This window comes from Planococcus citri, chromosome 1, assembly GCF_950023065.1.
Source record: "Planococcus citri chromosome 1, ihPlaCitr1.1, whole genome shotgun sequence".
Lineage (NCBI taxonomy): Eukaryota > Metazoa > Arthropoda > Insecta > Hemiptera > Pseudococcidae > Planococcus > Planococcus citri.
This window is the reverse complement of record NC_088677.1, coordinates 49,957,322-49,983,601: the sequence shown is the minus strand read 5'-3', so window position 1 is coordinate 49,983,601 and position 26,280 is coordinate 49,957,322. Positions and strand designations below refer to the sequence as shown.

The 26,280-nt window shown below is 37.9% G+C and overlaps 1 protein-coding gene across 2 annotated transcripts in view; it reads right to left on the bottom strand.

The window, feature by feature from the left end:
- The window catches only part of LOC135832507 (cysteine-rich motor neuron 1 protein-like), a 275,113-nt gene that overhangs the window by 241,502 nt on the left and 7,331 nt on the right, over positions 1–26,280 (bottom strand). For both annotated transcript variants that reach the window (XM_065345794.1, XM_065345793.1), the window contains exon 2: positions 24,255–24,710. In XM_065345794.1, coding sequence (XP_065201866.1) covers positions 24,255–24,576 — 322 coding nt within the window. In that variant the 5' untranslated portion in view covers positions 24,577–24,710. The remainder of the gene's footprint in view (positions 1–24,254; positions 24,711–26,280) is intronic.

The window sequence follows — 26,280 nt, the reverse complement described above, 5'->3', positions numbered from 1 at the left end:
CTATATAAGTACACTCGAATGTAACACATGAAAAGCTCACTACATAGGGCAAACTGGCCGAGCTTACTAACTGGTTTCAAAACTTGATATCACGTTTTGATCCCCTTCCCTTGGATCGAAGACCCATTTCGATTTTTCATATGAGAAAAATCGTTGTTTACTATTTTTTACCACACTACGCGTCCGTTTAAAGTGTGTACCACAATAATTGTCACGTTTCTCAATTTCACTGCTTTTCCTGACTCGATTGACACAGTCGTCAAAGGTTTTATATCCAATTTACATCGGTAAATAATTTTCAAAACCTGAGATCTCGTCAATCTAGCCCCTCTCCATGTTCCATTCCAAAAAACTCCATACAGTTACAGATTAATGTCGCAGTGTTGTCACGATGAACACACAAATGTACAAAAGAAAAAATGAGCGTAAAAATTAACTTATGACTATTTTCCCTCGATAAACTCACCCTAGCAGCACACCACTCCTCGTATCACAAGTGAAATATTATTATTCATCGTTTTGCTCTACTGGGTACGCTTTCTTTTACATTCGTACCCGACACGTCGAATTTTTCTGCCTTCCATGCCAATTTTTCATACACGAATCACGCTCGAATATATAGAAAATACGTGCTACGGCATGACACGGCCTTTTCTCGCTCAATACATTTTAAACGTATTATAAAAACATCTCGCGCCCTCCCCCTGCTACCCAATGTGCAAACGAGTATCAAAATATTTACGTTGAAATATTTTGCCAAACTCGTAAAATACGAGTAGATATAAGAATCCGCCTTGTTTTGAATTTTAAACACGAATATTTATTCGAGCGCGCGATTATTCATCTACATATACCGAGATAGATAGATAGACAGATACAAACGAACAAGCAGGCCCTAACGATAATTCGAGCTATAGAAGAAGTTTTCCTAGACGAAAAAGGCTAAATTTCGCGACCTTTTAAATAGCTAAACGAATACTTTGCATGTAACAACGTAGTACTTTTTAAACAGATATAATACATGCAAACAAATTAATCCGTACCATCATTTGATTTCATGTGTATTTCACGAGAAAGAGAATACATATCTATCTATAAACGTAAACAAAATCTACATGATTGTTTTCACCTCTACATCATTTATGAGATTCGAGTAATGTCCACAAAAGTAATCCCGAGGTTTCGAAAAAAATTTCAATTGAAAGCTTGAAATTTCTTTTTCGAAGGTCAATTTCATGCATTCTCAGAGTAAAAAGAAGTAAAAAAATGGGGTACAGACATTCTGGTTAGAAAGCTAAAAAGTATGGCAACAAGAAATGATGAAACTGTTCGATTACAAAGTTTCACCATAAGAATTTTTACTTTTACACAGCGATTTATGATTGTTTGAATTTTCGATATAAAAAAATAATCGTCTTATGGTTCTACACAGACCGGCATACACAGTAAAACGACGAAGAAGGGTGGGCAGTCAGTTTTTTAACTTGTATTTTAATTTTTTCATGCGTTCATCTACTCATCCGTGAATGAGGAGAAAAACTGTTTCAGCGGTAAATGACTTTTTTCAATCCACCTTTTCACGTTTTTCCGTTCTTTTGTCTAGTCGTTAGAGATTTTGAAAAAGAACGTAGCAGTTTAGTTAACGCGAAGGCGAAGGTGAAACACGTCATCGTCGAGTGTTTCATTCTCCCTCGACACAATTTTTTGTTGCCATTATTCCGCTTCGTCTTGAGAACAAACCTGCGAAAAAAATAAAACAGGGTACCCTACCTTCACGCCTTCCCCAGTGGGAACAGCTTTCTCAACAAAACAGTGTTAATACCAACGCCGAGCTTTGTTTTTCAAAGTCAAACGTGTCAACAAAGTTTGTATTCTTTTAATTATGCAAAACTGATCAATTCTAAATCCGCGACAAAATTTTTACATATTTTGTGCTTCGTTCTTTCGTTCGTTCCTTCGTTGGCGTTATTATTATTATTACTATTATCATAACAGAGACGGTAAAACGGCGCGAAATGAAATCTACTTTATCTTAGTTAAATGAAGCGCCACTCCAGAAAATGAAAAAAAGGAAAGAAAACCCAGAGAAATGTAAAACGAATGTGATTTTTTTCACGAGCGAATAAATTTTCCTCTTTATGATTTTTCCATTAAATTGAAATTTTTAACACGGGTTTAATTTTCGAATTATGTAATACATTTTTTTTTACTTCCATCTCATTTAAATATAATCATCCCTCTGGTATGGGGGTTTTAGAGCGCGAATGCGAGCAAAGAATTGCTGACTGGCAGGTTACCTATTCTCTCGTGTTTTTAAGCTAGCTGACTCGTGGCGTTTTTTTTCAACAAGTTGAAATATCATTCGTTTTCTCCTTTTTATGCGGGGATATTCTGGAATGAACGTGTCAGACAATATTTTCAGCATAAACGACAACTCGATACAGCCGACTCTTCAACAAACCTCGATAAGGCTAAATCAATTTCCATGGAAAAGAAAAATTCGTTCCGCTTAGATATTCGTCAACTTGATGATTCGGACCTTTATTTCATTCGTAATGTACCGTACATGGGTAAAACCGCGGGCAGAACTAGTTTATCGATGCTGCAAAAACCGACGAAATACAAATTATTTGCGTAAGAAAAAAAATAAGATAAAAGATGAGTGCCACGACCGCCGAAAACGACGAATTTAACACAACGGCGCAGCCGAATTCGCAGTCGCAGCTGCCTGCGAACCAAGATCAAATACCAGTTGTACGTCGTCTTCAAGATGACCACGAATCCGAAACAGCTTCGTCGCGTAAAGAATTCAGCGCGACTGCGACGACTGCCTCAACAACGCTGAAAAACGAAACTTCTCACTGCGGGCAAAAAGTCGTCGAGAATGTACCATCGCATAAAGATAGTCCCGTACCAATCGTAAACGAATTCTCCGACCAGTCGCACAAATCGAAAGCTAAACCGAAACGTGAAAAGAAAACCGTTGGTAGAAAACATCTAAGCAGACAGTGCGACTCGTTCATGGACGTAACCGGTTTCAGCGGTAGTATGAACTTCGATAGTTTATTTTCGGAAAATGCGACCGCATTCGCCCTGCATCAATCAGCCAACAACATGCATCTGGTGAACGTGTCGCTGAAAAACCAAATCGTCTCGTTGAAAAATCAAGTGAACCGGTTGTCTTTCGATAATCAGCGTATTTCCCGTCAAAATCGTATGCTGCTGTTGGAAAACGAGCGTTTAATCACGACTATTCAAAATTCCTCGCTATTAATGCAGTCTACGGTCAGCTCGATTTTACCCAAACGCGAAGATCACTACGAATTAGCGCCCATTAAGCGTAAAACTAGCTGCGGATCGAAGAACGAATCCGATCTCGAACGTTCGACTCGCTGCACCATAAAAGAATTTGACAATTTGCTCACCACGTTGCAGACGAAAGAAGATGGTCGTAAATTTCGCGAACTTGATTTGTACTTCGAAGACGAACACGATTCGAGGAAATCTCGCTTGAAAAGCGTCTCGCAATACGACGTAATCGTAAAATGGTTAAATAACGACGAGCAGTCGGACGATCGTAACTCTAAAGAAGGCGACGACTCCGATTCCAAAGGAAACGACTCTCGAGATGGCGACGAAGAAGACTCTTCTCACGAAAGCTCCGCTAAACAATCGTCTTGCGAAGAAGTCACTAGCAAAATCACAGATACGGACTTCATTAAAAATAATATCGGCAGCATTAAAACCATCATGTCGTCAACGGTTACAGCAACGGCGACGCCGATCGTTCCTCAAACTCCGGCCATTTTGACAACGCCGAACCCGCTTCTTGCGTCGATCGAAGACGCCGTACCCGACGCTAAGGCGATGATTACACCGGCTCAAAGAGTCGACTCTGTCGCTTCTCCATCCTCGTCGTCGGTCAAGCCGTCCAACATTCCTCCGACTACGTTACCCATCGAAGCGCCGATCGCTAAAGAAAAAGAACTCGATACGAGCCGTTCGCCGAGCTCCAAACCGAGTGAAAATTCGCCAGAAATGAGTAATAGCGGCGAAGCTGACCACGTCGATGACGCTAACGCCGATCAACGTAGCGCAGCTCAAGGTGTCACGACTCCGGTGCCGACCCCTCCTCAGAAATCCGAAAAGGATGTCGACGGGCAGAAAATCACTTTTGAAAATCTCATCTTCGGAGACATGGCAACTTGGATGGAGCTCGACGATAAACCGCCCGCAGTTGAAGGCGATAAAACCGAGTTTCTGCAAAGCTGGCTGGACGACTTGAAAGATAAAACTCGTAAATTCGCCGAATCGTGTAAGTCGAGTCCGTTACAAATCGAATCCGATAAAAAGCCGATCAAAAACGACGATGATATGGAGCACGTCGAATTCATTACACTGTGCAACGAGATGATCAAACGTATGGACATGCTAATAACCAAAGATTCCGATAAGCAAAGCCGTAGACCGTCCAAGTCAAACTTGATCATGAACTTTTTACTAAACGAGAACCACAGCTTGAATCTCAAGTATTCGCCGAAAAAGGACCCGGGTTTCAATCCCGATGCGAGATCAATTTCCAGCGCAGCCAAAGATCAACCAGTTCACCAACTAGCTCGAGATTTAATGGTCAACAGCCCCGAAGACAGCGTCGGACCTCCTATGACCAGTATCGCCGATCCAGACGACGAAAAATCCGACGGATGGAAAGCGTTTCATAAATGTTTGAAAGATCTCGAACAGGTCAACGTACGACGCACCAACGACGCTATTCGACAAACGATGGTAGTTCGAGCACTTCGCAAGTTGTTGGCCAAACAATGCGTTAAAATACCGGGTAAAGTTATGTCTACGACCGCACATCCGACACCCGGACCGAGTCTTCAAATATCTTGCACGAAAACACCAAACGAAGACGACGATGCCGCTACTGGAACCACCACCATCGCTGCTACTGTTGCTCCACTTCAACAAAAAACGTTCACGAAATCGCCATCGGAGCAGCAAACCGTCGAAGACGTATCACCAAAACCAACCAGCGAGTTCTCGTCCAAAGAACAAACTCCGGCAAAACCGGAGACGAAATTTTGCCAAGTTTTCTCAAACGCATCCAAATCGATATTTCTCAGCAACGTTGATTTTGTCGACGAAACAGCAGCGGCCTCCGTCGACTGCCATTCTTCCGTCAGAGATGATAATCTTTCGTGGATACCGGTAATGCGGGTGAACAAGCTGCATAGAGATATACTCCATCGAGGCTTCGTCGTCAGTTCTGCAGCAGCCGACGTATCGAATACGGATAAAAAATCCAGACGACAGAGGATCCGAAGACGAAAACGTAGTCCGAATTTATCCAAAATATCGGCCGCTTTGAGGCGTTTGCAAGAAGAAGACAAAGGTATGCCGATTACTTGGCTGTGCGTTGGATTAGTATTAACGTTAGTGCATGTTAAAATATGGCGTGTTTTCTCTTACATCGCGCCCATGCTTAATATTATGTATACCTCGTTCAAGTTTTCAACCAGATAAAAATAAATTTCTAATCGATGTTAAATTTTTCAATCAGGCTTTGTCTTGTACATCCTTAGTGAAATAGCTCGCGAAAATGTTGATGCCGACAGAGAGATTCGACTGAAAGAGATAAGGTAGAAAATAAGTAAAATCTTGTGGTGATCGTAGTAGCAAAATGTGCTCTGGACGTCTACCGATTTCAGATTCTGACTAACTCATTTTTTGGAAAGTAGAATGTTCATTAGTCATCACATTACCCAGAAGAAAAAACTCCCAGTAATTTTTGATCAATCGGATCATCCCATACCATTTTTTAACCCTGAAAATAACAAAGAATGTTCCAACATTTCAAATGAATGATCATAAAGAATCGTTTCTTGAAAAACTTAGCTTATCTATGAAAAATGAATAAAAACTTCGATTTTTTTTTTTGAAATAGCAGGCAAGTTTAACATTGTTTATTTGAGCAAATTTATTTCGTATGTAGCTCATTCTACGTATAGAATTCAAATTTGTATCTACATCCCACCACAAAAAAGGAAAACTTAATGCACTCCAAATTTGGAAATTTAAAATCCAATTTCTTCGAAATCTTGTTGATTGTCAGTTGCCGTTGGTCAATTTATCAATATCAGCATTTTTCCAGTTCTCAGAAAAACAATTCTTCCAAAAAAAAAAAAAAAAAAAAGATATTTAGAGGTATTACGATTGGACCAACACGTGAAATGGATGAAAATCGAGGACAAGTGGATTCAAATAACAATATTACCTTCAAGAGTTCTTTTTTAATATTCACTCGGAGATGAAAATCATTCAAAATTTGTCCATGATGTCGAATTGAAGAAGAAAATACAGGCAGACTACCAATTTCAGGCGCAAAATATAAAGTTTTAAATTTCCCTTTCGAAAAAAAAATCATTATCATGCAGTACTGCTTCATTAAAATGGGTAAAATAATACCTATGCAAAATTCTCGTACAACCCCTGTGCACTTCTACACAAAACAAAACATTCATTCCACATGAAAAATACGATTTTAAATGAAATTTTGTATTATCACTTAGGGAAAATGTTCAGACTGATTATTAAATTTATCGGGAAGAAGAAAATTTCAAAAACAAAAAAAGTTTCAATGTGAATGTTGCTTTTTGCTCTCCTGTAAAAATACGAAAATGAAAGATACGACCTTTGTACTCTTCGCCTCCCACAGCATGATAGGAAAATGACCCAAATTTGATTTTCATATGCCTTCATTCTGCTCGCAAGAAAATCAACCGCAGAAGGTCGTATTTTTTGAGAACTTCAACGCAATTGAAAACTTTCACAGGAGTTTTAGATCCATTTTGAAAATCAGCTTCATTTTCGTACATTCGTATCCGGCAACTACCCTGCCATTACACGACTTGCAAAACAGGGGTACAAGGTACACATTGTTTGATTAGCACGACTACGACGTATTTCAACGAGAGAAATTTCCCGTCGAAGTTCATACATACAATAAGAGTAACGTCTTTTTGACGCGTTCAAAAGAGGCGAGCTCGCTCGTTGGGAAAGCTATTAACGCGAATTTCGTCGAGCTTCTGCGGTAACTTCCGCTTTCGGTTGGCCTGTGTTCATTCGTACACAATCGAATGTCCAAAAGAGTTAACGTTGGCTCTGTGCTTTGTTATTACCCATTCAATTTGTACAAACTTCACGATGTGAGCAGCGCAGCGCAAAAGCAACGTACACCAGCGTAACCGAGGACGAATTTGGCGCTCATGACGAGTGCCCGGGGGGGGGAGGGGGCACGCGAAGGAGATGCAAAAAGGCGACGACGACATAGTCGAACTCGGATTAATGAATATATTAAAGGAGGTAACCGATCCATAGTTTCGATGTAATGAAGATAACTAGAGCGATTTATTAATTAACGACGAAAAGAGATGGAGAGAGAGAGAGAGAGAGAGACCGAACAAATTCATCGAAATTGTAAAATGATAGCGTCTCCGTGTTTTGATTGGCGTGCGTTGGTGTGCACTGTGTACCCATAAACATATGCACATCTACGTACCTAACTGTAATGTGTAGTGTGTACACATTACACAAACAAGTCCCAGCTTTGATACTATAGGTAGTACGCGTTGAATAATTTATTAAATTTTACCAATCAGCTAATGCGTAGCGAGTATTAATTTGGCTTATGGTCTTTGTACGTAGTTACGCGAACAAAATAATTGCTTGATTAATGCAGCAGCCAAGCCGGCCGCCGCCGGGTTCGTGTATTAAAATCTTAGCGTATTCGATATCTATATTTGGTCAAAGTGGCACTCTTCACAAGGAAATACATACATTTACTTCAGAAAACACTATTGAGATGGAAATACACGTTGTTTACAGGACGGAGATCATTAACTATATAACAACGATTACAGCAGAGCTACGATTTTGTTCAAAAATAAATTACAAAATTATGAAAACATTTGGATGTACTGCGTTTGTATTAAAAGTTGCTTTAAAACTATACCGTTAAGAAAAGATGAAGAGATTTATTGGTCATGCACTTTGAAGCTATCGTATGTTAAATGTGCAATAAAATTTTTCCTAATGATTCGAATTACATATAAAGGAAAAATGGGCCATAAAATTCTAGAGTAAATTAAATGAAGAAATTGAAAATAGAGTTAAGCAGGAAGTATTTTGTTTCATCACTTGAAAGCAAGTAGTTAAGATGAAAAGTCCAAAGAGATTATGTTCACAAAAAAAAGCTCGCTCGAATTCCAGATATTCCTATTTGTTGATTTGGGTTGGGTATGCGATAGGTAGTTTCAAAAAAAAACAAAAAAACGAATTATATTCAAGTGCATGCGGTGTCTTGGCGTGAATCATAAAGAAAGCAGAAGAATTGTAATTTAATTCAATGAAGACTTGATTTTAGAGTTCAAAATCACGCAGAAAAAATTTCAGCTTCAGAGTAACCTCTAGAGGGAAGATGAAAAGCATTTTAAAAAGAGGCATTTTTGAAAATACCGCGATTTTTCGCATTATCAGTGTTCATACTTTATACTTTAACAATTTTGGGAAAAATTGTTTAGTTCTAATCGATTGTATTGAAGATTTTACGAAAACCTAGGACCACTTTTAGGTTACTTACAGATTGCATATTTTGTCATTGATTTTGTACCTACATATTTTGAAAAAATATTTTCTCGACAATATTACCCGTTCAAGATATCATTTCTGAAACGGAAGAATATTTTGGAAAACAGCGGTGCCCATTTTTGGTCATTATTGCAAGTTTCAAAAGCTCGAAAAAATTGATAATAATTATTGGCAGGTTTTCCGAATGTCTTTTAATTGGCAACAATACGACCAAAAATTAGATACCATTGTATTCTGAAAATACTCTGCCAGTTTCAGAAAATAATTGATATCTTTCGACATTTTGTCACAATGATCGCATAATACTTGAGAAAAACGTGCTTCCATAACACAAATTCACTCAAAAATAAGTGCCTTGCAAACTTTCAACTGCTCAATAGGTAGAACCTAAAAGTGATCATTGATTTTGATTGTAATGGCCTAGTATGGCGCAAAATATCGAATATTGTCTTCTGGAACTTGACAATTTACCTAAAAAAAATTTTATAAACTACATAATTATTATTAACTTAGAACAAAAAAGCCACAAATTTTTCAAAAATTCCCCCTGTGTTCGACTCATGTTCTATACTTAAGGGATTTTTTCTGAATGTCTTTCAGCTCAAAATGAGGGCTTTCACTTAACTTTGTTAAAATCCTTCAATTTTTTTTCGTGATCCAACATAACTATACATACATACGAATGAAATTTTGTTGTCAAGTGCGGCTCAGAAAGGGCTAATTTTTCTAACAAATGGACATGTAAAAGGTATTTTTACTCGCATGTTGAAAAATTTTTCATCAATGTGAAATGTATTGTGTTATTGCCCAACAACTGCACCGACTATAGTGACACTAGAACCTACAATATACAAATAAAAAACTTGAAAAAAATTAGAAAATTCGCTAAAAGTCGCAACATTGCCGGAAAAAAACAACCAAGCAAGAAATTTGCCGTTGTTAAAACGACCCATTTAAAAAAGCTACAAAATTACATCCTCCTCAACGTCGAGATTTTTTATTGCACTTTTACGTTACGATCTAGGTGTCGCGACGTTTATAAAAACCCTTCTTGGTCGGCGCATAATTAGCAAAAGAGGAAAAATATTAAAGCAAAGATATTCCTGTACCAGAGGCGCGACGCGACACGACGTTACGTTTCCAACACGAAAAAAATCTCATTCGCTTTTTTACGACAACGACGTTATAATAAAAGTCCCAGTTTAATTCAAGGTCTAGTAGAAATTTAAATTTTTATACTCGCGATCAAAGAACAGCTTTTTTCTCGGTATTTTTCCAAGTATCTACCTAATCACATCTCAGAAGTTTAGGCGTCGCATCGTGCTTTTTTTTAAACAAAACGTCGACTAAAAATGCCCACAGCCTAATTATCCACAATCATATTTCAAAGATCATCTTTTCGCTTACGTTGAAATTAGCTAGGTAGATATATTTTGATTTGCATACAAATTATCAAATTATCGTTCATTATCTTCAAACTTAATTCGCTAGGATGGTTGAAAAATACACGCGAAATGAAAAAACGTATAAATTTGAAGATGAAACAGAGAACATTTCATAGTATACAATGTGTACCTACATATTTTATGTTTAGTTGACTAAATTGTTAGTGATGGCGAATCATTATACCGAACGATGTTGATGATTTTATTGGAGTACAATATGCCAACCTATAAATGATCAAGAACGAAAATGAAAATAGAATTTTGTCATTTTATGACACAAAGTTACAATCGTTGGAGAAGACTCATTGCTTTTCAGATGCCAACAGTTCGGCTACACTCAAACGAATAATTTTTGAATTTCAATTGAAAGTGATTCTCAACAACAAATATGATCGTTTGTAATTCTAATTTCCACAAACAAATTTGGCAAACACACGCATTCGTTTACAGATAGGCACCATCAAAGCACAGACACCTGCGAACAAGATAATTCTGAGAACCCTTTATTGAAAAGTTCGCTACACGTGGTACAATTTATTATGCATATACCTACCCGTTAGAATTCTGATTAAGCGACGACGACGTACCATACAATTTACATGATTACAAGAGGGCAAAGTATACCGGGTAAATTCGCAGATTCAGTTTTATAAAGAGGTAGGCATTAATTTTATAGATGTAAGATTTTTTATTTAGTCGAGCAGTGTTGCTGCCGTTGACTAAGCCAATTCATCATTTTCCATCATCTTCAATCTTCCCAGACTCGACTAGAAAAGGGTACCGAACAAGAAAAACAATGACGCCGGCGCGTCAGTTGAACTCAACCTCGAAATGAAAAAACACGCCGAAAAAAAAATGATGACTTTTTCCATCTCATTAACAATGGCAATGAACAAAAACAATCTCATTAACGACGACGAGTAAATTCATTTGGCGTTTTTGAAAAATTTCCCAACGTATCCTTAAATGTACCTCGTAAGTTTACGAGTCAGAAAGAGAGAAATAAATACCAGCCGGTGAAAATACGGTTATCTTTTGTTTTTACGTAATTTAACGTAATTTAAATTAATTTCGCCAACAGACAAGTAATGAGTAGAGAGCCAATTACCGAGAATAAGAATGAATAGAGAATTTCTCTCTTCGGCGGCTTTGATTTCAGTCAGTTTTATCCTATTCTCTATTCTAGTTCCTGCCCAGCCTTCCACCATAGGTACAGTACTTCTAGTCAAGTATGAAAGTATGAGTTTCCTTCTTTAGAGTGTATTCGCTGAGCGTATGTACATACAACATGTCTGTAAAACGAGTTTTCGTTCTTTTGTGACATGTCTTGGTTAGGTCCATACACTATAAAATGTTCGGGAATTTTCAACAAAAGTTTAAGCACAAGTTCATTTTTTCGAAACAGATTTGCCGTAAAACACTCTTTTCAGAGTACATACGTATAAGAATAAGATGAATTCATATGAATTCGCTCAGGATTTTCAACGAACTGAGCATTTTTACACGAACAATCACTATTTCTTCATAAAGTAGCAGATCTCCAACGATAAGCTGAGCCGCCACATCACCCTGTCTCAATAGGTAGGCACTAGGCAGTAGGCACATTTCAACACCATCATTTCAGGTCTCTCAAACTCACCTTCAACGTAATTTCCTCTGGAAAATTGTAACACAAGACGAGATATTTTTCAAACGCCCTGTAGACGTAAGTAGTTATCGTGTCGAAGTGATTTTCTCATTTTACGTATAACGTACAATATGGAGTTGATGTAACTGGTCGTCATCAGAATGGAATAGCGCAGCGAAACAGTCTATGTATAGAAGAAAAACATTATTGCAATGAATTGCGGACACATACCGAGCTCGGAACAGGATCAAAAGGCGGGGTAGATGAAGGTGGAAAACGAACAGAAGTATACGAACACATACACATAAGAGAAAACGACTACCCCAGACGAGAGAGAAACGAGCGAAAGAGAGTAAACTCGCAAATAAAATACTGTTTTTCAGACAAAAGTTGGACTTTCGTACAAGTCGGTCTGGATCGTAGCCAATTTTTTTTTCGCAGGATTCAATTTAAAGAATGAAAAACGAAATGATTCAACCTTTTCGGTGTTTGTGATTTTTTCTAACCACTTGTACTCGATTACGTGTAGAACAACAACACGTCGCGGTGAATTTTTTTCTCTAACGTGTTTCCCTCGTGGGTCGAGCGGGTAAGCAAGTAATTGTCAAACAGATATTCGTAATCGCCGGGAAATTTTTTCCGGTCAAAAACAGCATAATTTTTTCAAGCAGAAATAGAAAAATCGTAATATTTTTTCCGGTTGTGAAAGGGTGTTTGATAAGTTTAGTTTACACCAACGTCGGTTGAGGTATACAGTTAGGTAATTAACGAGATGAAATTGGTTTTGAAGTTTTTATCCTTTAGGAAATGAATTCGTAAAGTTTGTAATTTTAATGTGAAGTGTTGTACACGGAGAAGCAAGAAGCCCGCTTTCTCTTTTTCTCTTTTTCGGCTCAGTTGCTTGAAATGTTCTTCCCTCTTCGTTTCTCGCTCTTTAGCTCCTTCTTTCCTCTACACTCCTGCCCTCAAGTCTTTGTAAGGTTTCACCCTAACTGTTATAAATTATCGAATAGGTGTATTTAATTAGCTTCTGTCTAGCGACGCAAATTTATCGCCTGGTGTGTAGGAAAACGTCGATGTTACACGGTTTGGTGTATAAGGAATTTTGATGTATGGTGCGACGCTGATGTACTCAATACTTATACTATTATACCTACGTATAAATACACGAAGATGAAGATGAAGCGTCGTATGAAATTTTCCCCTACGATGGTATTAAAAGGATGGAGGATGAAAATTACATTTCTTCGTTTTTCAAAGATTTACACAAAATTTTCCTTAGTTGACATTTTTCCAGAGTGTCTCTTTTAAAACGATGGGTAAATTTGAAAAATTATTTAATGGTTTATACGTCGTCGTCGTAATGCACAGTATCATTAAAATAATTGGAGCAAATCCTTTGGGATTAATTTATATACAGAGTCGATTAACTCAGCGACGTCGTAAAGGTGCTGATCCATTATCTTTTAGTAGCCATTTAATTGACCAAAAGGTTTAATTCGTTTTTTTTTCTACAGTTTTGTTCTCACTAACATCTTAGCATAAATTTATACCACCACGGTCGTCTGGTCGTATTCATTTTTTTGAGCATACTTGAAATCGTCGACGATTTGTACAAAAATATAATATCGATATATATATGTATTGCGCTCAATTACGTCTTTCCAGCAAAAGTTTTTTCTCTATTCTCAACGAAAAAAAAGTAAAATTCTGCTCGCATTGACAACGCAAAAAAAAAAATCATTTCGTTATTTTTTTCAACCCCTGCTTACCTCGTTTCGCGACAAGCGTTTAAAGATTTCTTCCTTCTTATTTTTTTGTCGTCTTTTATACACATTTTTTTATTTTTCTGCAAACTTAAAAAAAATCTCTTTTAATTTAAATTGTCACGGGGTAGAAGAAAAGCAGTCCTTCGGGTTGTATAAAGAAATTTCACAAAACTTTAGTCGAAACTAAGATGAGGGACGTTTTAGACACGAACTCTAAAAGGTTTCCACAAAGAAAGTAATTTGTCAAGATTTCTCTATCCTCATTTGGAAAGTTGATTTGTCTTATCGCGCACCGAGCTACGAATTTTATTTGAAAATGTTATTCGCGAGTATATCTTTTTTTTCTCGACATCGAAATCGTTTTATTGTTGGAGTTGTCCTGAAGGGAATGGAAGAAACTAGCGGTGCGAGGGAGCATTCGAAAAAGACAAATTACCGGCGAATGACGGCGACTAAAATTCTATTGCTGATTGTATTACACTTGTCTTAACAGAAGCATGACGTCAAAATTTTACAGAATATTAATCAACTAAGTATATCTGTTTAAAAATTTTAATTGCGTTATATCCGAATACTACCACGCAGAACTGAATACCTTTCATTAGTACCTAATAAAAGCTTCATAGTGGAAATTGAATCACTAGAAAAATGGAGAAGAGGAGAGAGGCGACCAAAAGATATTGAACACTCAATATTTCTCCCCACGAAAATAAAAACAAATCATTCTGTGATTCGTTGGTAGTCAATATGAATTAATCATTCTGTTCGGTTAGTCATAAAAAACAAAATATCATAAAAAAATACACATATCCGCCAATTAGTGTGATTGTTTCGAGTTAAATAGAACACAACACAATCGTTTCATTCTGGAAAAACTCCCAATTTTATACTTGAAAATTGAACACGCGATGTGGGAAAATTGCGAGCATGTACGAAAGAATCGTTGGGAAATTGACCAATTCAAGTAAGAAACATCGGCTAAATGTGAAAAAAGTATCGTCGAAGAAAACTTGGCTACTGCATTTGGAATGTATAGCGCACGTTAATGGACTCTGTAAGGTCGAACACAGCACGTTAGTCGAAGAAAACTTCGCCGAGAAACGAACTACTCGTACCTTCGTAATAGAGAGTGCCGCCTACAGTCTTACAAGACGAAGATAACTTTCAAAAAAAAAAAAGTTTTCTATTACCTATAGTTCGAGAAAAGTTTCAAGAATCGACGCGACGATGCGCTGTGATGGACGGATTTAATTTTATTTAGAAATCTGAATTGCATCGAAAAATAAACGAACACTCCTCACTTCGTGCACTTCCGTACACGATGTCCGGTGATAGTCTAATCTGGATTGTAGTTCTCCAGAAGTGCGATGTACATCCTTTCTTTTAGTGACTAGGCAACTATTGCTGAGCACAAGTAGGTATATTTACCAACCGTTTGTACTGAAGGGGGATGAGATACTCGTATACTCACGGGAAACATTTCGTTTTTCAAGTTTTCTTCGTAATTTAAATAGGTGTACTCCTCAGCAACAAGAATCAAAATATATATTTGCATTGGTACGTAGACGTTTATGTTTCTCAAGTTGTTAATAATTGACAGTTGTGGTATTGCACCTTAGTAGTCATCATCCAAGACGCGTTTTATCATTAGCCTCTGTAGCGCGTACAATTGGTTAGAGTAGGTTTAGATAGGTAGGTCGATTTATAAGTGCGTGTGTTTAAACAACAAAAAACTACATTTTATTCAGCGGTTGGTGTGTGGTCCTGGTGGATACGATGTGAGCAAATTTTTACGATGGTTTAATTAGAAGATGACATATCCCATTCACTTCCCGATCGGACGTATTCTAAATCGTCATCCGAGGTGCAATAGTAATATTCGTAAACCGAACTAGCGCTGTTGGTGTTTACGCCGGCATCGGCATTCACATTACGAGAGACGCGTCTGTATTTCAGCGTACGATCCGTGCTGTCGGATGAATAGCCATCGTCGTCTTCGTCGTCGAATCTCAGCGAAGTCGACGATATTATTTCATACGATGATTCGTCATCGTCTTCGTCTTCGTCAGACGCGGACGTATAATTGTCGTCTAATTTTATCAAATCAGATTCGCTGATTTGGTACGAAGAACTGGACGATGCGTCGGATTCATCCGTCGACTCGACATCCGAATCGTATAAAACGAAATCCCAATCGCTATAACGGCTATGTTCAGAAATGCTTTGCACATCCATCGGCGTACTAATGTCAACAGCGTTGGCGGCGGAGGTGGTGGTGTTGGTGGTGCCGCAGCCGGAGCCGTTCTGTTCGCGATTCAACGTGCCCGGTTGCGGAGCAGCTGGATCGACTGATTCCATTACCAGCGACGCTTCTCTGCGTAGCGATTCTTGATCGACGCTGTTCACGTGGTTCGTATCGCCGGCGTTGACACGGCTCATCAGAAGTTTCCTGTAGTGTTGCTCGTACGAGACCTCGTGAATCCACGCATTCGACTGGCAATCGCTGGAACCATCGCAAACGGCGCCTTGCGACACATGCGGCTCTTGCAGAAGTTCATTTCGCCCGAGTACCTCGTTATTATTGATGCGGTTATTATTATTATTGTTGTTGTTGGCGATGGTGACGGCGGTGTTGTTGTTGCGATGGTGATGGTTATTATTGATGATGAGGTGGTTGTTGTTACTGGTTAGATAGCTCAAAATATGCCGCATCCAAGCGTGCAACGTATTATCCGAATTATTCAGCCTGATGGAATAGTACAACTGCTGTTGATTAGTATCGATGCTCAAGTTGTCAGCCATTTCGCTTTTCTCTCGTTTGTTACGTTTCCGTATGCGTATACCGTTTTCCTTTTACCTATACGATCTTTCAACGTTGATTTCACAATGATTAAAACCTACTTTACCGGCCAATATTCGCGCCGGCGATTTTCAAATTTACCTAGCATTTCTCACGCTGTTACCATTCGCAGCTTTATCAAGTTTCTGAAAGTTTCAGTTCTCAAATCAGTAGAGAATAGGGTGGGGAACCATTAGGCTTTTATTCAATTTTTGAAATAGGGTTTCAAATTTTAAAGTTCACATAAAAATAAAAAAAATAAAAAAAGTAGTTTCCTAATTGATCATAATATTACATCTGTTTGGAACAAAACAGTTTTTGAAAACAACTTTTGAATATGTACAAAATCGTATCATTTTTGCAAGTCATGCAAAACCTTTGAAACAGTAAAAAAAAGTTCTAGAACTGTTTTCTTATTTGTAATGTAAGTAGGTATTTTAATATGATCTATTGAAAAAAAATTTCATTTTTTTTTATTTTCAATGTAAGTTTTCAAATTTTGTCGTACAGTTTTTTAAATCGTCTCCACAACTTTTTATCTAATCCCCCTTCCAATTTTCCAAAACAAAAGGACATCCCCTTTTTTTAAATATACAATCTTTAATCTCATCTAAGAACGTTTATGTACTCGAAAAAGTTGACGAAATCTCGCTACTAATAATTCACTTTACCAATTTGCAACACCGCCACGTTGTTCCAATTACACTGTTTAAAGCTCTACTATCGCACCGCCAAGAGCAAGGAAGACGGCGAAAAAGCTCACCTCAGCCTTCATTACTACCCATCTAGATTAAAATACAGAAAAATCTCGCTCTCGTGCTTCAGAAAGAAATTTACACGTAGCCGTGTTTAGCTTCCCGAGAAACGAAAGGCGCGAGAGTGAAAAAATAAAACGAAATTAATTCGGATGAATATTTTACTCGGTATTAAAGCCATCGCGAGGAAAAGAAGAAACCGAGAGGGATGGAACCGATCGTGAATTTCTTCCTTTCCGTATACTCGCAACAAGATTCCTTTAATTGATTTGGAAATATTACACAATAAGAAACCGATCGTTATCTGACTACGAAAAATAATTAAAAGTTTTCGAGGTTTAATTGCCTTCGAAATAAATGGGTGCTGGTTACGCGGCGCGAGATGCTGCCACCATGAATATTGAAATGAATTTCGCCATTCTGCGGATAACTTATTCCAATTATACAAAAACTGAGCAAATTGCAAACAATCTTTCATCAAGCATGGTAAAAATAATATCGTTCTTTCTGTGTAACGTTGCCATCGTTGTGTTTTAATGTGTCGTCTAGCTGCGATTCCTTTTACTGGTGCAGAAATTCATTGCAATTCACCATTGTGCTGTAGATTACAAGAAGATTCCCCGCTGCAGGTACCCAACGAATTTTCATCAGGGAGTAATTTGTAACGAATTTATTGTACTAGATGTTAATTTTTCTCTTAAATTCTCCATAATAACAATGAAAAGGTTACAATCCTCAATAAACCTGATTTTCAACACGTAGGTTAGGAAATTCGAACACAATTAATCGTAGAAGCCACGGCTTCGCATATACCAAAATCGCATCTTCCAATAACTTCAAAGATGCAATTCTTCTTTTACAACGTTACGTAACTTTGCAGACGATAATTTCACCCTTTCCACGAATGTCTCTTTGGTAACGAGTATAATTTTTCAAATCTCACGTTTTTCTTCCCAATGAGAGAAAAAAAAATTCGCGTTTAATCCTCGACGGAAACGTTTCGTTAAGAAGTAACACCCTGCCTTTCATCACTCCTCCGTCCTGCAACTACCAATTCATTTTCACAGCCCGAAGCAAACTTTTCAACGGTTTAAGGAATCGCGAAACGACGAGACGAAACGCGTAGTGCCTGTACTTCGAATTTAAAAATTCAATAAGCTTCGCGTAGTTCGAACGCCCCTCGCTCACCCATTCGCAATTTCGTCTCGGTGAAACGAATTCTCTTTGAGAGATTTCGGCTCGGCTAAGTGAATTAATGAACGTTCAACGTGCCGCAGACAACTCTAAATACCCGTCATTTCCCCGACACGAGAAAAAGCCATCCAACAGTGCACGCAAAGGCAAAGGCAGCCCTCAAACATTTACTACGTAGATGTACGACACATACACGCTTTATTACTCGTACCTAAGGCAAGGAACGGTTGCTCGAGAAAGAAAAATCGTTTTATTCGAACGTCTCGTCACCTAAATGCTTTTTTTCACTTCTATTTTATTATTACCGTCGAAAATGGAAAGGAAAAAAAATCGAATGACGACTTATGCACAAACACATTTGCGATACACGCGAACACTCTTTGGCACAATTCAACTATATAACCGACAACATCAACATCAACAATGATAACAACATTCGCGCCTCGTTAAATTGTATAAAAGACGTTTTTCGATGTTTACAAATTACCTTAACATCGATGCGTTGTTTCCTCGCCTCTCTTCACCTCAAAATGCTTCATTTAACCTTATTTCTGATAGATTTTTGCAAAAACATGTAAGTAAGTACTCGTAGACGTATTTGTCTGTAGGGTCATTCCACGTCAATTGGACCAAGAAGTGGTAGGGGGGGGGGGGTTCGGCGATTTTTTTTGAAATTTTTCCTGTGGAAAGACCTTCCGAAGGGATGACCAATGGCGCAAATCGCAGCCCTCTAGCCCATTTTTAAAGGCAGCCAGAGGGTATCAAAGTTCTCAGTGAACCTAGAATATCATCCATTTTATCAGTGAATTTCTAGATAACCGCGTGTTGCCACTTTTTTTCATAAAAAAAATTAGCTCAGAAAGTTTCAAAACGTAGTTTTGCAAAGTTGATATAAAAAAATTTAAAGTTTGCGAAAAAATGCGATTTTTTGATTTAAAACATGAAAAAAACTTTTGATAGGTGAAGTTGACCCATTTGACCCCTATTTTTACGTATGTGTTGAAAAAGTTGCAAGAAAAGGCTTTCACTCGATGAAATAAACTCCTCACAAAAAAATCAAAATTCGAAAAGATCCAAAAAATGAACGAATTTTTATTTTTTTGTTGTGAGAGTGTAATTTTTATCAACTTTTTCATGAAATACGTCAGAAAGAGGTCAAAATAAGACAACTGAATAAATTTAAACTTTTTTTGATGTTTGGAATTGAAAATCGAATTCTTTCGAATTTTGATTTTTTGTGAGGAGTTCATTTCATCGAGTGAAAGCGTTTTTTAAACTTTTTCAACAGATACGTAAAAATAGGGGTCAAATGGGTCAACTTCACCTATCAAAAGTTTTTTTCATGTTTTAAATCAAAAAATCGCATTTTTTCGCAAACTTCAAATTTTTTATAACAACTTTGCAACATGTTACCATCCCAATTTTTTAATATGTTCTTCAGCATGAAAAGTTGTCCATAATATATTTTTTTCAGAATTTTTGAGAGTCGGAACGATATAAAAACTACGGTTCGAAAATTTTTGAGCTAATTTTTTTACGAAAAAAAGTGGCAACACTGATCTTTATGATATCACCAAAAAGCCTTTCAAAACCCCCAACTATGGGGAAATGTTCCATTTTGGTAAGTATCGCGGTTATCGAGTAATCCACTGCTGAAATGGACGATATCCTAGGTTCACTGAAAACTTTGACACCCTCTGGCTGCTTTTAAAAATGGGCTACAGGGCTGCGATTTGCGCCATTCATTGGTCATCCCTTCGGAAGGTCTTTCCACAGGAAAAATTTCAAAAAAATCGCCGAACCCCCCTACCACTTCTTGGTCCAATTGACGTGGAATGACCCTGTAATTTCAAAATGATAATCATCTCAACGATTCGACGGCGCTAATGATTTATAATATTTAAAAAAAGAGTATCCGCATGAGATGCGTTTTCCATTCCTTGAAATAGCACCTGATGAAGTGATGATGGACTTGTCAGCTCATCGGAATATTCAATCTGAGAACCACGAAATTGGTTCCCTCACAGTACGCCGCGCTGTGTTCACAAAAACACACGAAACTCAGTATATCCAATCACTCTCTAGTCTAGTAACCAAGATATGTACTACAATACCTGAAAACCAACTCGTAAGGGAAACACTAAAAAGTCATTTGTCAAATAACTACCCCAAATAAAACCCAAACTCGGAAAAAGGAAACGCAGAAAAAAAATAACTACGTAGACGGTAGTGCCGGAAAAGATAAGCAAGGATTGTCGTATTGTTTAAAGAATTCCTAATGAAGTAGATAAAAAATTACGAATTTCATATTTCATCTCTACCTCCACCATTCGCAGTTCCATTTCCAACATAAGGGTAAGGTAAGGATGACAAGGCGAGCCAGGACCTTGGCTCGCCTATGGCATTTGCAATACAACGATGAATCAGGCCATTTCATCGTTCCTGTCTCAACATTACGACACAAAACGAGAAAAAAGTCGCGAATATTCCTCCATTTCTACATTCCGCGCGTATTTTTGGGGTATACGATGATTTATTGTAATTTTACTACCACACTAAAAGCTATACGTCTGATCGTTGGGAATTGATAATCGAACGGAAATTATAGCATTTTGGCGGGCGACGCCTTTCTCTGCGTGGCATTTTTTCCCGCATAGTTCGACGAGCATGATGCGTGAAAAAACGACTATTTGTATTTTTAACGATTACCACAGTCGAATGGAGCTCACCGCCGCTTTGAAATATTCAAACCGGCGAGAATATTTTCGCGTCGCGAAATTGGCTCGACGCGACGGTAATTTTTCACCTTATGGCGCGCCGCGTTCAATTTGCCATTTAATGTCGGTAATTTAGGCTAGCACAGCGCCGTATAATGCCATTAAAAAGTTTTGACAATTTTACCTAAAGATTTTGTTTACGATCGTACCTCTATATCTATTATACGTACACGAATTTTCACATAGAAGTATACGGCGTAAGTTGGAGAAATTATAAGACTTGGATTTTTGAAACGCACCGAAAGCAGTAGAATTAAGATTAAACCTAAAATAAGTACACGCCGCGCCGTGCTTCGATATTTCTTCCTACGCGCTGTGCCAAGATTTTTTTCTCTACGGAATGAACAAGCTATGTAATACAATAATAACAGGGTGTTCAGGATTTCTGAAGAATCGCATTTCTAGATTTTCTAATCATTTGTTTCACAGATGAATTTTTTTCATTCGGTAGTAGGTGCACCGCAGATTGAAGGGAGGAGGAATAATTCTTTGAGTGATCTATAGGCCCAGCTGTTATTCTTCATGAAACTACTCATAGATTGGTACAAAATCGATCTTTTTTTTGAAAAAATTCAACACGAATAAGTAAGTAAAACATTTGTTGCAAACTTAATGAACCGTAAAAAAAACACGGAGAGCAAGACTCAAATCCAGAAATTGTAAAAAATTCATAATAAAATACTGAATATCAAATAATGCTGATTCGACCTGACCTGCGACCCAATGATCGAGCTTCACCAACGCTGCATACACGAGTAGTTACGATTGGACAAAACTATCCAGTATCCAAGCTATCTTGTGTTACGTCCAAGACTAGCAATTCGAAAGAATGATAAACTTTGAGGAACAAAAGACCGGTAAAAAGTTGCCTTGAATAAAAGTAAGCCACGAGAATCCAGTTCCATTTTTTGCTAGATCAACAGAACATTTTGGGAAGATACTTATCACAGGCTACTTATGGAAAATTGCAAATTCCGTGGTTATTCCGAATGATTTTTTTCATCGAAAATCATTGAGAAAAAATGTCAACTTTTTCCAACACAATATTCAATTCGAGTAGAGTTATGCAACGTTCACTCAAGCTACGCATGTCAAAAATAATACCTCGCAGAAAAAAAATAACCATCATAAAGAGGAAAAAGAACTCTGATCTTCTATTGGAAATTGGTGGTTCTTCACGAAAAATATAATTTCAGGTCAATTTTTGGGGAAAACAAAAAGTTTTGCAGAAAAATGAAGAGCCATGAAATTGCAAAGCATGAATTTCTCAACCGTGTGGTAGGTCTTTTAAAGGAATAAGTTTGCTATTGAGATTTCACACACAAAAATTAGGAAACTCAATTCAACTTGATAACTTTTTCGTGATCTCTTGAATGATCCACAGAAGTGAAAGTTAATTGAATGCACATACCAGTGGAGACTGCGGAAAATAGATCATATGGAACCAGAACATCAAATCCAATTCCACGCAAATTCAGTCGTCCTCGCGAAACTTTTGGAAATAGCAAGTAGTAATGTGAGAAATATTTTTTACTTCAATTACATATCCTCAAAAAACCCATCTTGGATACATGTAGGTAGTAGGTACCTTATGAAGTAGGTATGCATATCGACTCCAGAGCATAACTAAGCACTACTTATGGTCTTTGTAATTTCATTATTGGTGCTTTCTCTTTCTCACTTCTCTTTGCATCCAACACTCAAACCTTTCTCGTTTCGTTTCATGACTCTCTTTTCATCACTTGTCCAAAAATACCTACGAAGTCTTCTCTGTCTCACTCCACTCGGGAAGTTCGATTTTATAAACCGTTCGACAAAAACCCTGTTCAACACACGCACGTCCATTTAATGGTTTATCGAGTGAAAAATAAACCGAACGAAAATACCGAACGAGGCGTGAATTTCAACATCGCGATTGGGTATTAAAACAGTCCAAGTAAAAGGCTTCGAATAGTACGTAATACGGTGAGTTGTCTTTTCTCGCCTTGTGCACCGTCTTTTAGCGAAATGAGCGACGAACGGCCGTGTTGGGAAATGTTTTAAATATTTTCGCCGAGTTTCAGTTTCAATAATATCGGCGTTATAACTGAACGGACGAAATTAAATGTTTGCAGAGAAATATCTGAGAAGAAAGGGAAAAGACAGAGACAGCGCGAAGAGGTAAATGGTATATTTGGCATGGTATGTGGTACGTCAGAGAGAGACCAAAACGTGTTGGCTTCGCCGATCAAGAGACAGTATGAAAGGGAGACGAAAAACAACCGACGACCGATATAAGCTAGCTTCGAGGCCGAAATATAAGAAATGTATGCTCCTCTGTAGGGGTGGGGAGAAAGTGGAGGTACAATTGCCGAGGTATTATTCGCGACAATTAAACGATCTCGTGAAAATTTAGTTTTATGATGAGGTTCGATAAAAAGGTGCGTGTATTTTGAAATAAAGGTACCCCTCTAATTCTGATCTCATCCTCCTGCTGGGTGGAATGGTCGACGTTGGTAACGACCTGAAGAGGTACTATGCGTAGCCTTCCCTCTCTGTGATGAAAACGCGCAAAGGCGAACCGACCCTTTCGGGTATCGTTAAAGAATTTTCATCGTCGTCGTCACCGTGTTTCCGCCGAATTTACCCTTTTAAACGTTAAAGAACGCAGGCATACGACGTAAAGTGGCAGCAGCGATGGTGGTGCATTTACCGTTTGTCAACCTTTTTTGGTTATTCAGATTATGGTTTTGTTTTATGCGTCAAACAATTAATTAATTTTGTTGCTTTATTGCCGTATTTTAAACTGAGTTTTTTTTTTTGAATTGCCGATTCAAGAGAGATTAAGGATAAAAACAAACTAGAGAAGTTGAACAAGAACGAAACTTGAGATTCAAAATGTGGAATTCGGCTCAAGTTGTGCGTCACTTTTTCTTTAATATGTGAAAAAAAATGCATTTCAACTATTTCCCCCAATTTGGAACCGTTTGGAAATCCCTTGCTTGAGCCCATGGGTCGGCAGAGTAAAACAAATATTCGCATTCAGCGTGAAACCCCCATAAGTAGACACCATACATTTTGAACGTTTTGAAAATGAATGTTGATAAAATTAGGAATCATCATGACCGATGAATCCGAAGTTCATCGCATAAAAATTATTCATGTAAAGTATGTAACACCCAGGACGGTGAAAAAGAAAACAGTGTATTTTACTTACGTGTGCAAACTCCAACTCCATTTTTCCTGAACAGATCAGTGACCACGCATTCCAAGCCTTCGGCGCACGATCCCGAAAACCCATAAGGTCCGCCACAAGGTTCGTTTTCGACGCGCGCGCAAATTCTGCAACATCTACACGAATCCCAAACGGTACCGGCTCCGTTTGGACAATCCAGTTCGCTGACATTCTCACATTCGGCTAAACTACAAACGCAGCTCAAATGATTCGCGAACACGGTCCTTTCGGCCGATAACCACGTCGTGAACAGCAATCGAAAAAATACCGCAGGTAATCCGCTAATTATAAGATTAAAATGCATTGTCGTCGGCACGATTTTCGACGTCCAAAATGGAGGTGAGAAAAGCACAACTTTCTCAATTACCTAGCCGCAGGAGTTTCTTACTTCAAATATGTACATTCGTAAGCACAACCGATGCAATGCTGTTTTTCAACCTATAAAAACAATCATTTATCGAGGTAAAATAAAAAAACAAAACAAGTTGTATTACAAACGAATCGACCCAACTTCAATGCGAAATCACACGAGAGCTTTCGTACAAAATAAAAATACACATATACCCACTTACACATCAAATCATGTTTCTGTCCCTGTATTAAAAAAGTAAAATGACAGCATATACCCGCCACAAGCAACAGGTATAAAATTATTTAATACCACCATGCCATAAAAATCGACCATAGATTGTTAAATTTTACGCATCCTTTTTCCATCTCTCTAGAGCATAAAACCATTACACGAACGCCGCATCGTCTGCGTATTTTTACCCCGTTAAAAAGACAGACAGCACAGCAGAAAAAAGAAGTATGCGATTCGAATAACGAGTTGGGTCTTTTTTGCGAAGGCGCGTCGCTTCGACACACGCATACACGTGGGAGTAATACCGCGATATGCCACCTGTGGAGCAAGCCTTTGCTTTAGAATATGTACTTATGTGATTAATGCGTAGTATTTACTTTCAACTAAGTACATACGTAGTAGAATAATATGTAATGATGATTTCTGAAGAAGCTCAAAATACTTCAGCTATCATCGAATCATCACTCGATTGATCGCATACACATACTACGTATTTGACTCTGATTTCGTTAACGAAACATATTTCTTAACTTCTTTCACTGGCCTTATTGTTCCAGGCCCTGCTTGTTCGTTTAGGCATGCACTCGTATATGACATCAAATCAATGGAAAATGGATACAACATGGAGATGAGATTATTCAGTGTAAACTACTCCGAACTGATCCGCCAAAAAAAAGTCGAAAAGGCATTTTCAAACGGTTTCATGATCAGCTCAACAAAATGAAGAGATGTCAGATGAAACGATGAACCGTAAAAATAAACCATGCATTAGATTCAATTGCCTGAAAAATGATCATTTGGACGGCAAATGACGAATTGTGGTCAGCATACGCATAACACCAAAGGCGAGTATGCGATACACAATGTCATAGATGAAAATATAATTTATGACGGTTCTCGGGTACACGGATTTTAAAATGAAACGAATGAATCACCCAACACTAAGGCATAGATAAAGAGGTACCGTACGATACCGACTTGTTATAACGTACTACATAGGTACATACAATTGCACACAATACAAAAAATATGAAAGAGGTTACGAGAGTAAAACGTCACCAATTCGTGTTTAAAGGAAATATGAAAATGCCGCAAATGTACATCTACATAGACATACCTACGCAGGTAGGTAGGTAAAAGTAGTCTACATTGTATTTATGTGTTGCTGGTTACATAACTATTGAAGGTTTACAGATGGATGCATTTTCTATTTCGCTTATAGTCGACCGTCAAGCTTTTCAACGCGACGAATAATGATTACTTGACGCATTCGTATACTAATATGGTGGTTTTTCCCCGTAAACTTCAACTGCTGTCATCCACATAACTATTATAATATTTGGTTTGTGTGACTGCTTTTCGCGTCGCGGAATTTCATATACGAATAGATCATTCGAAATTATTACACATGTGGCGTGAGTTTCA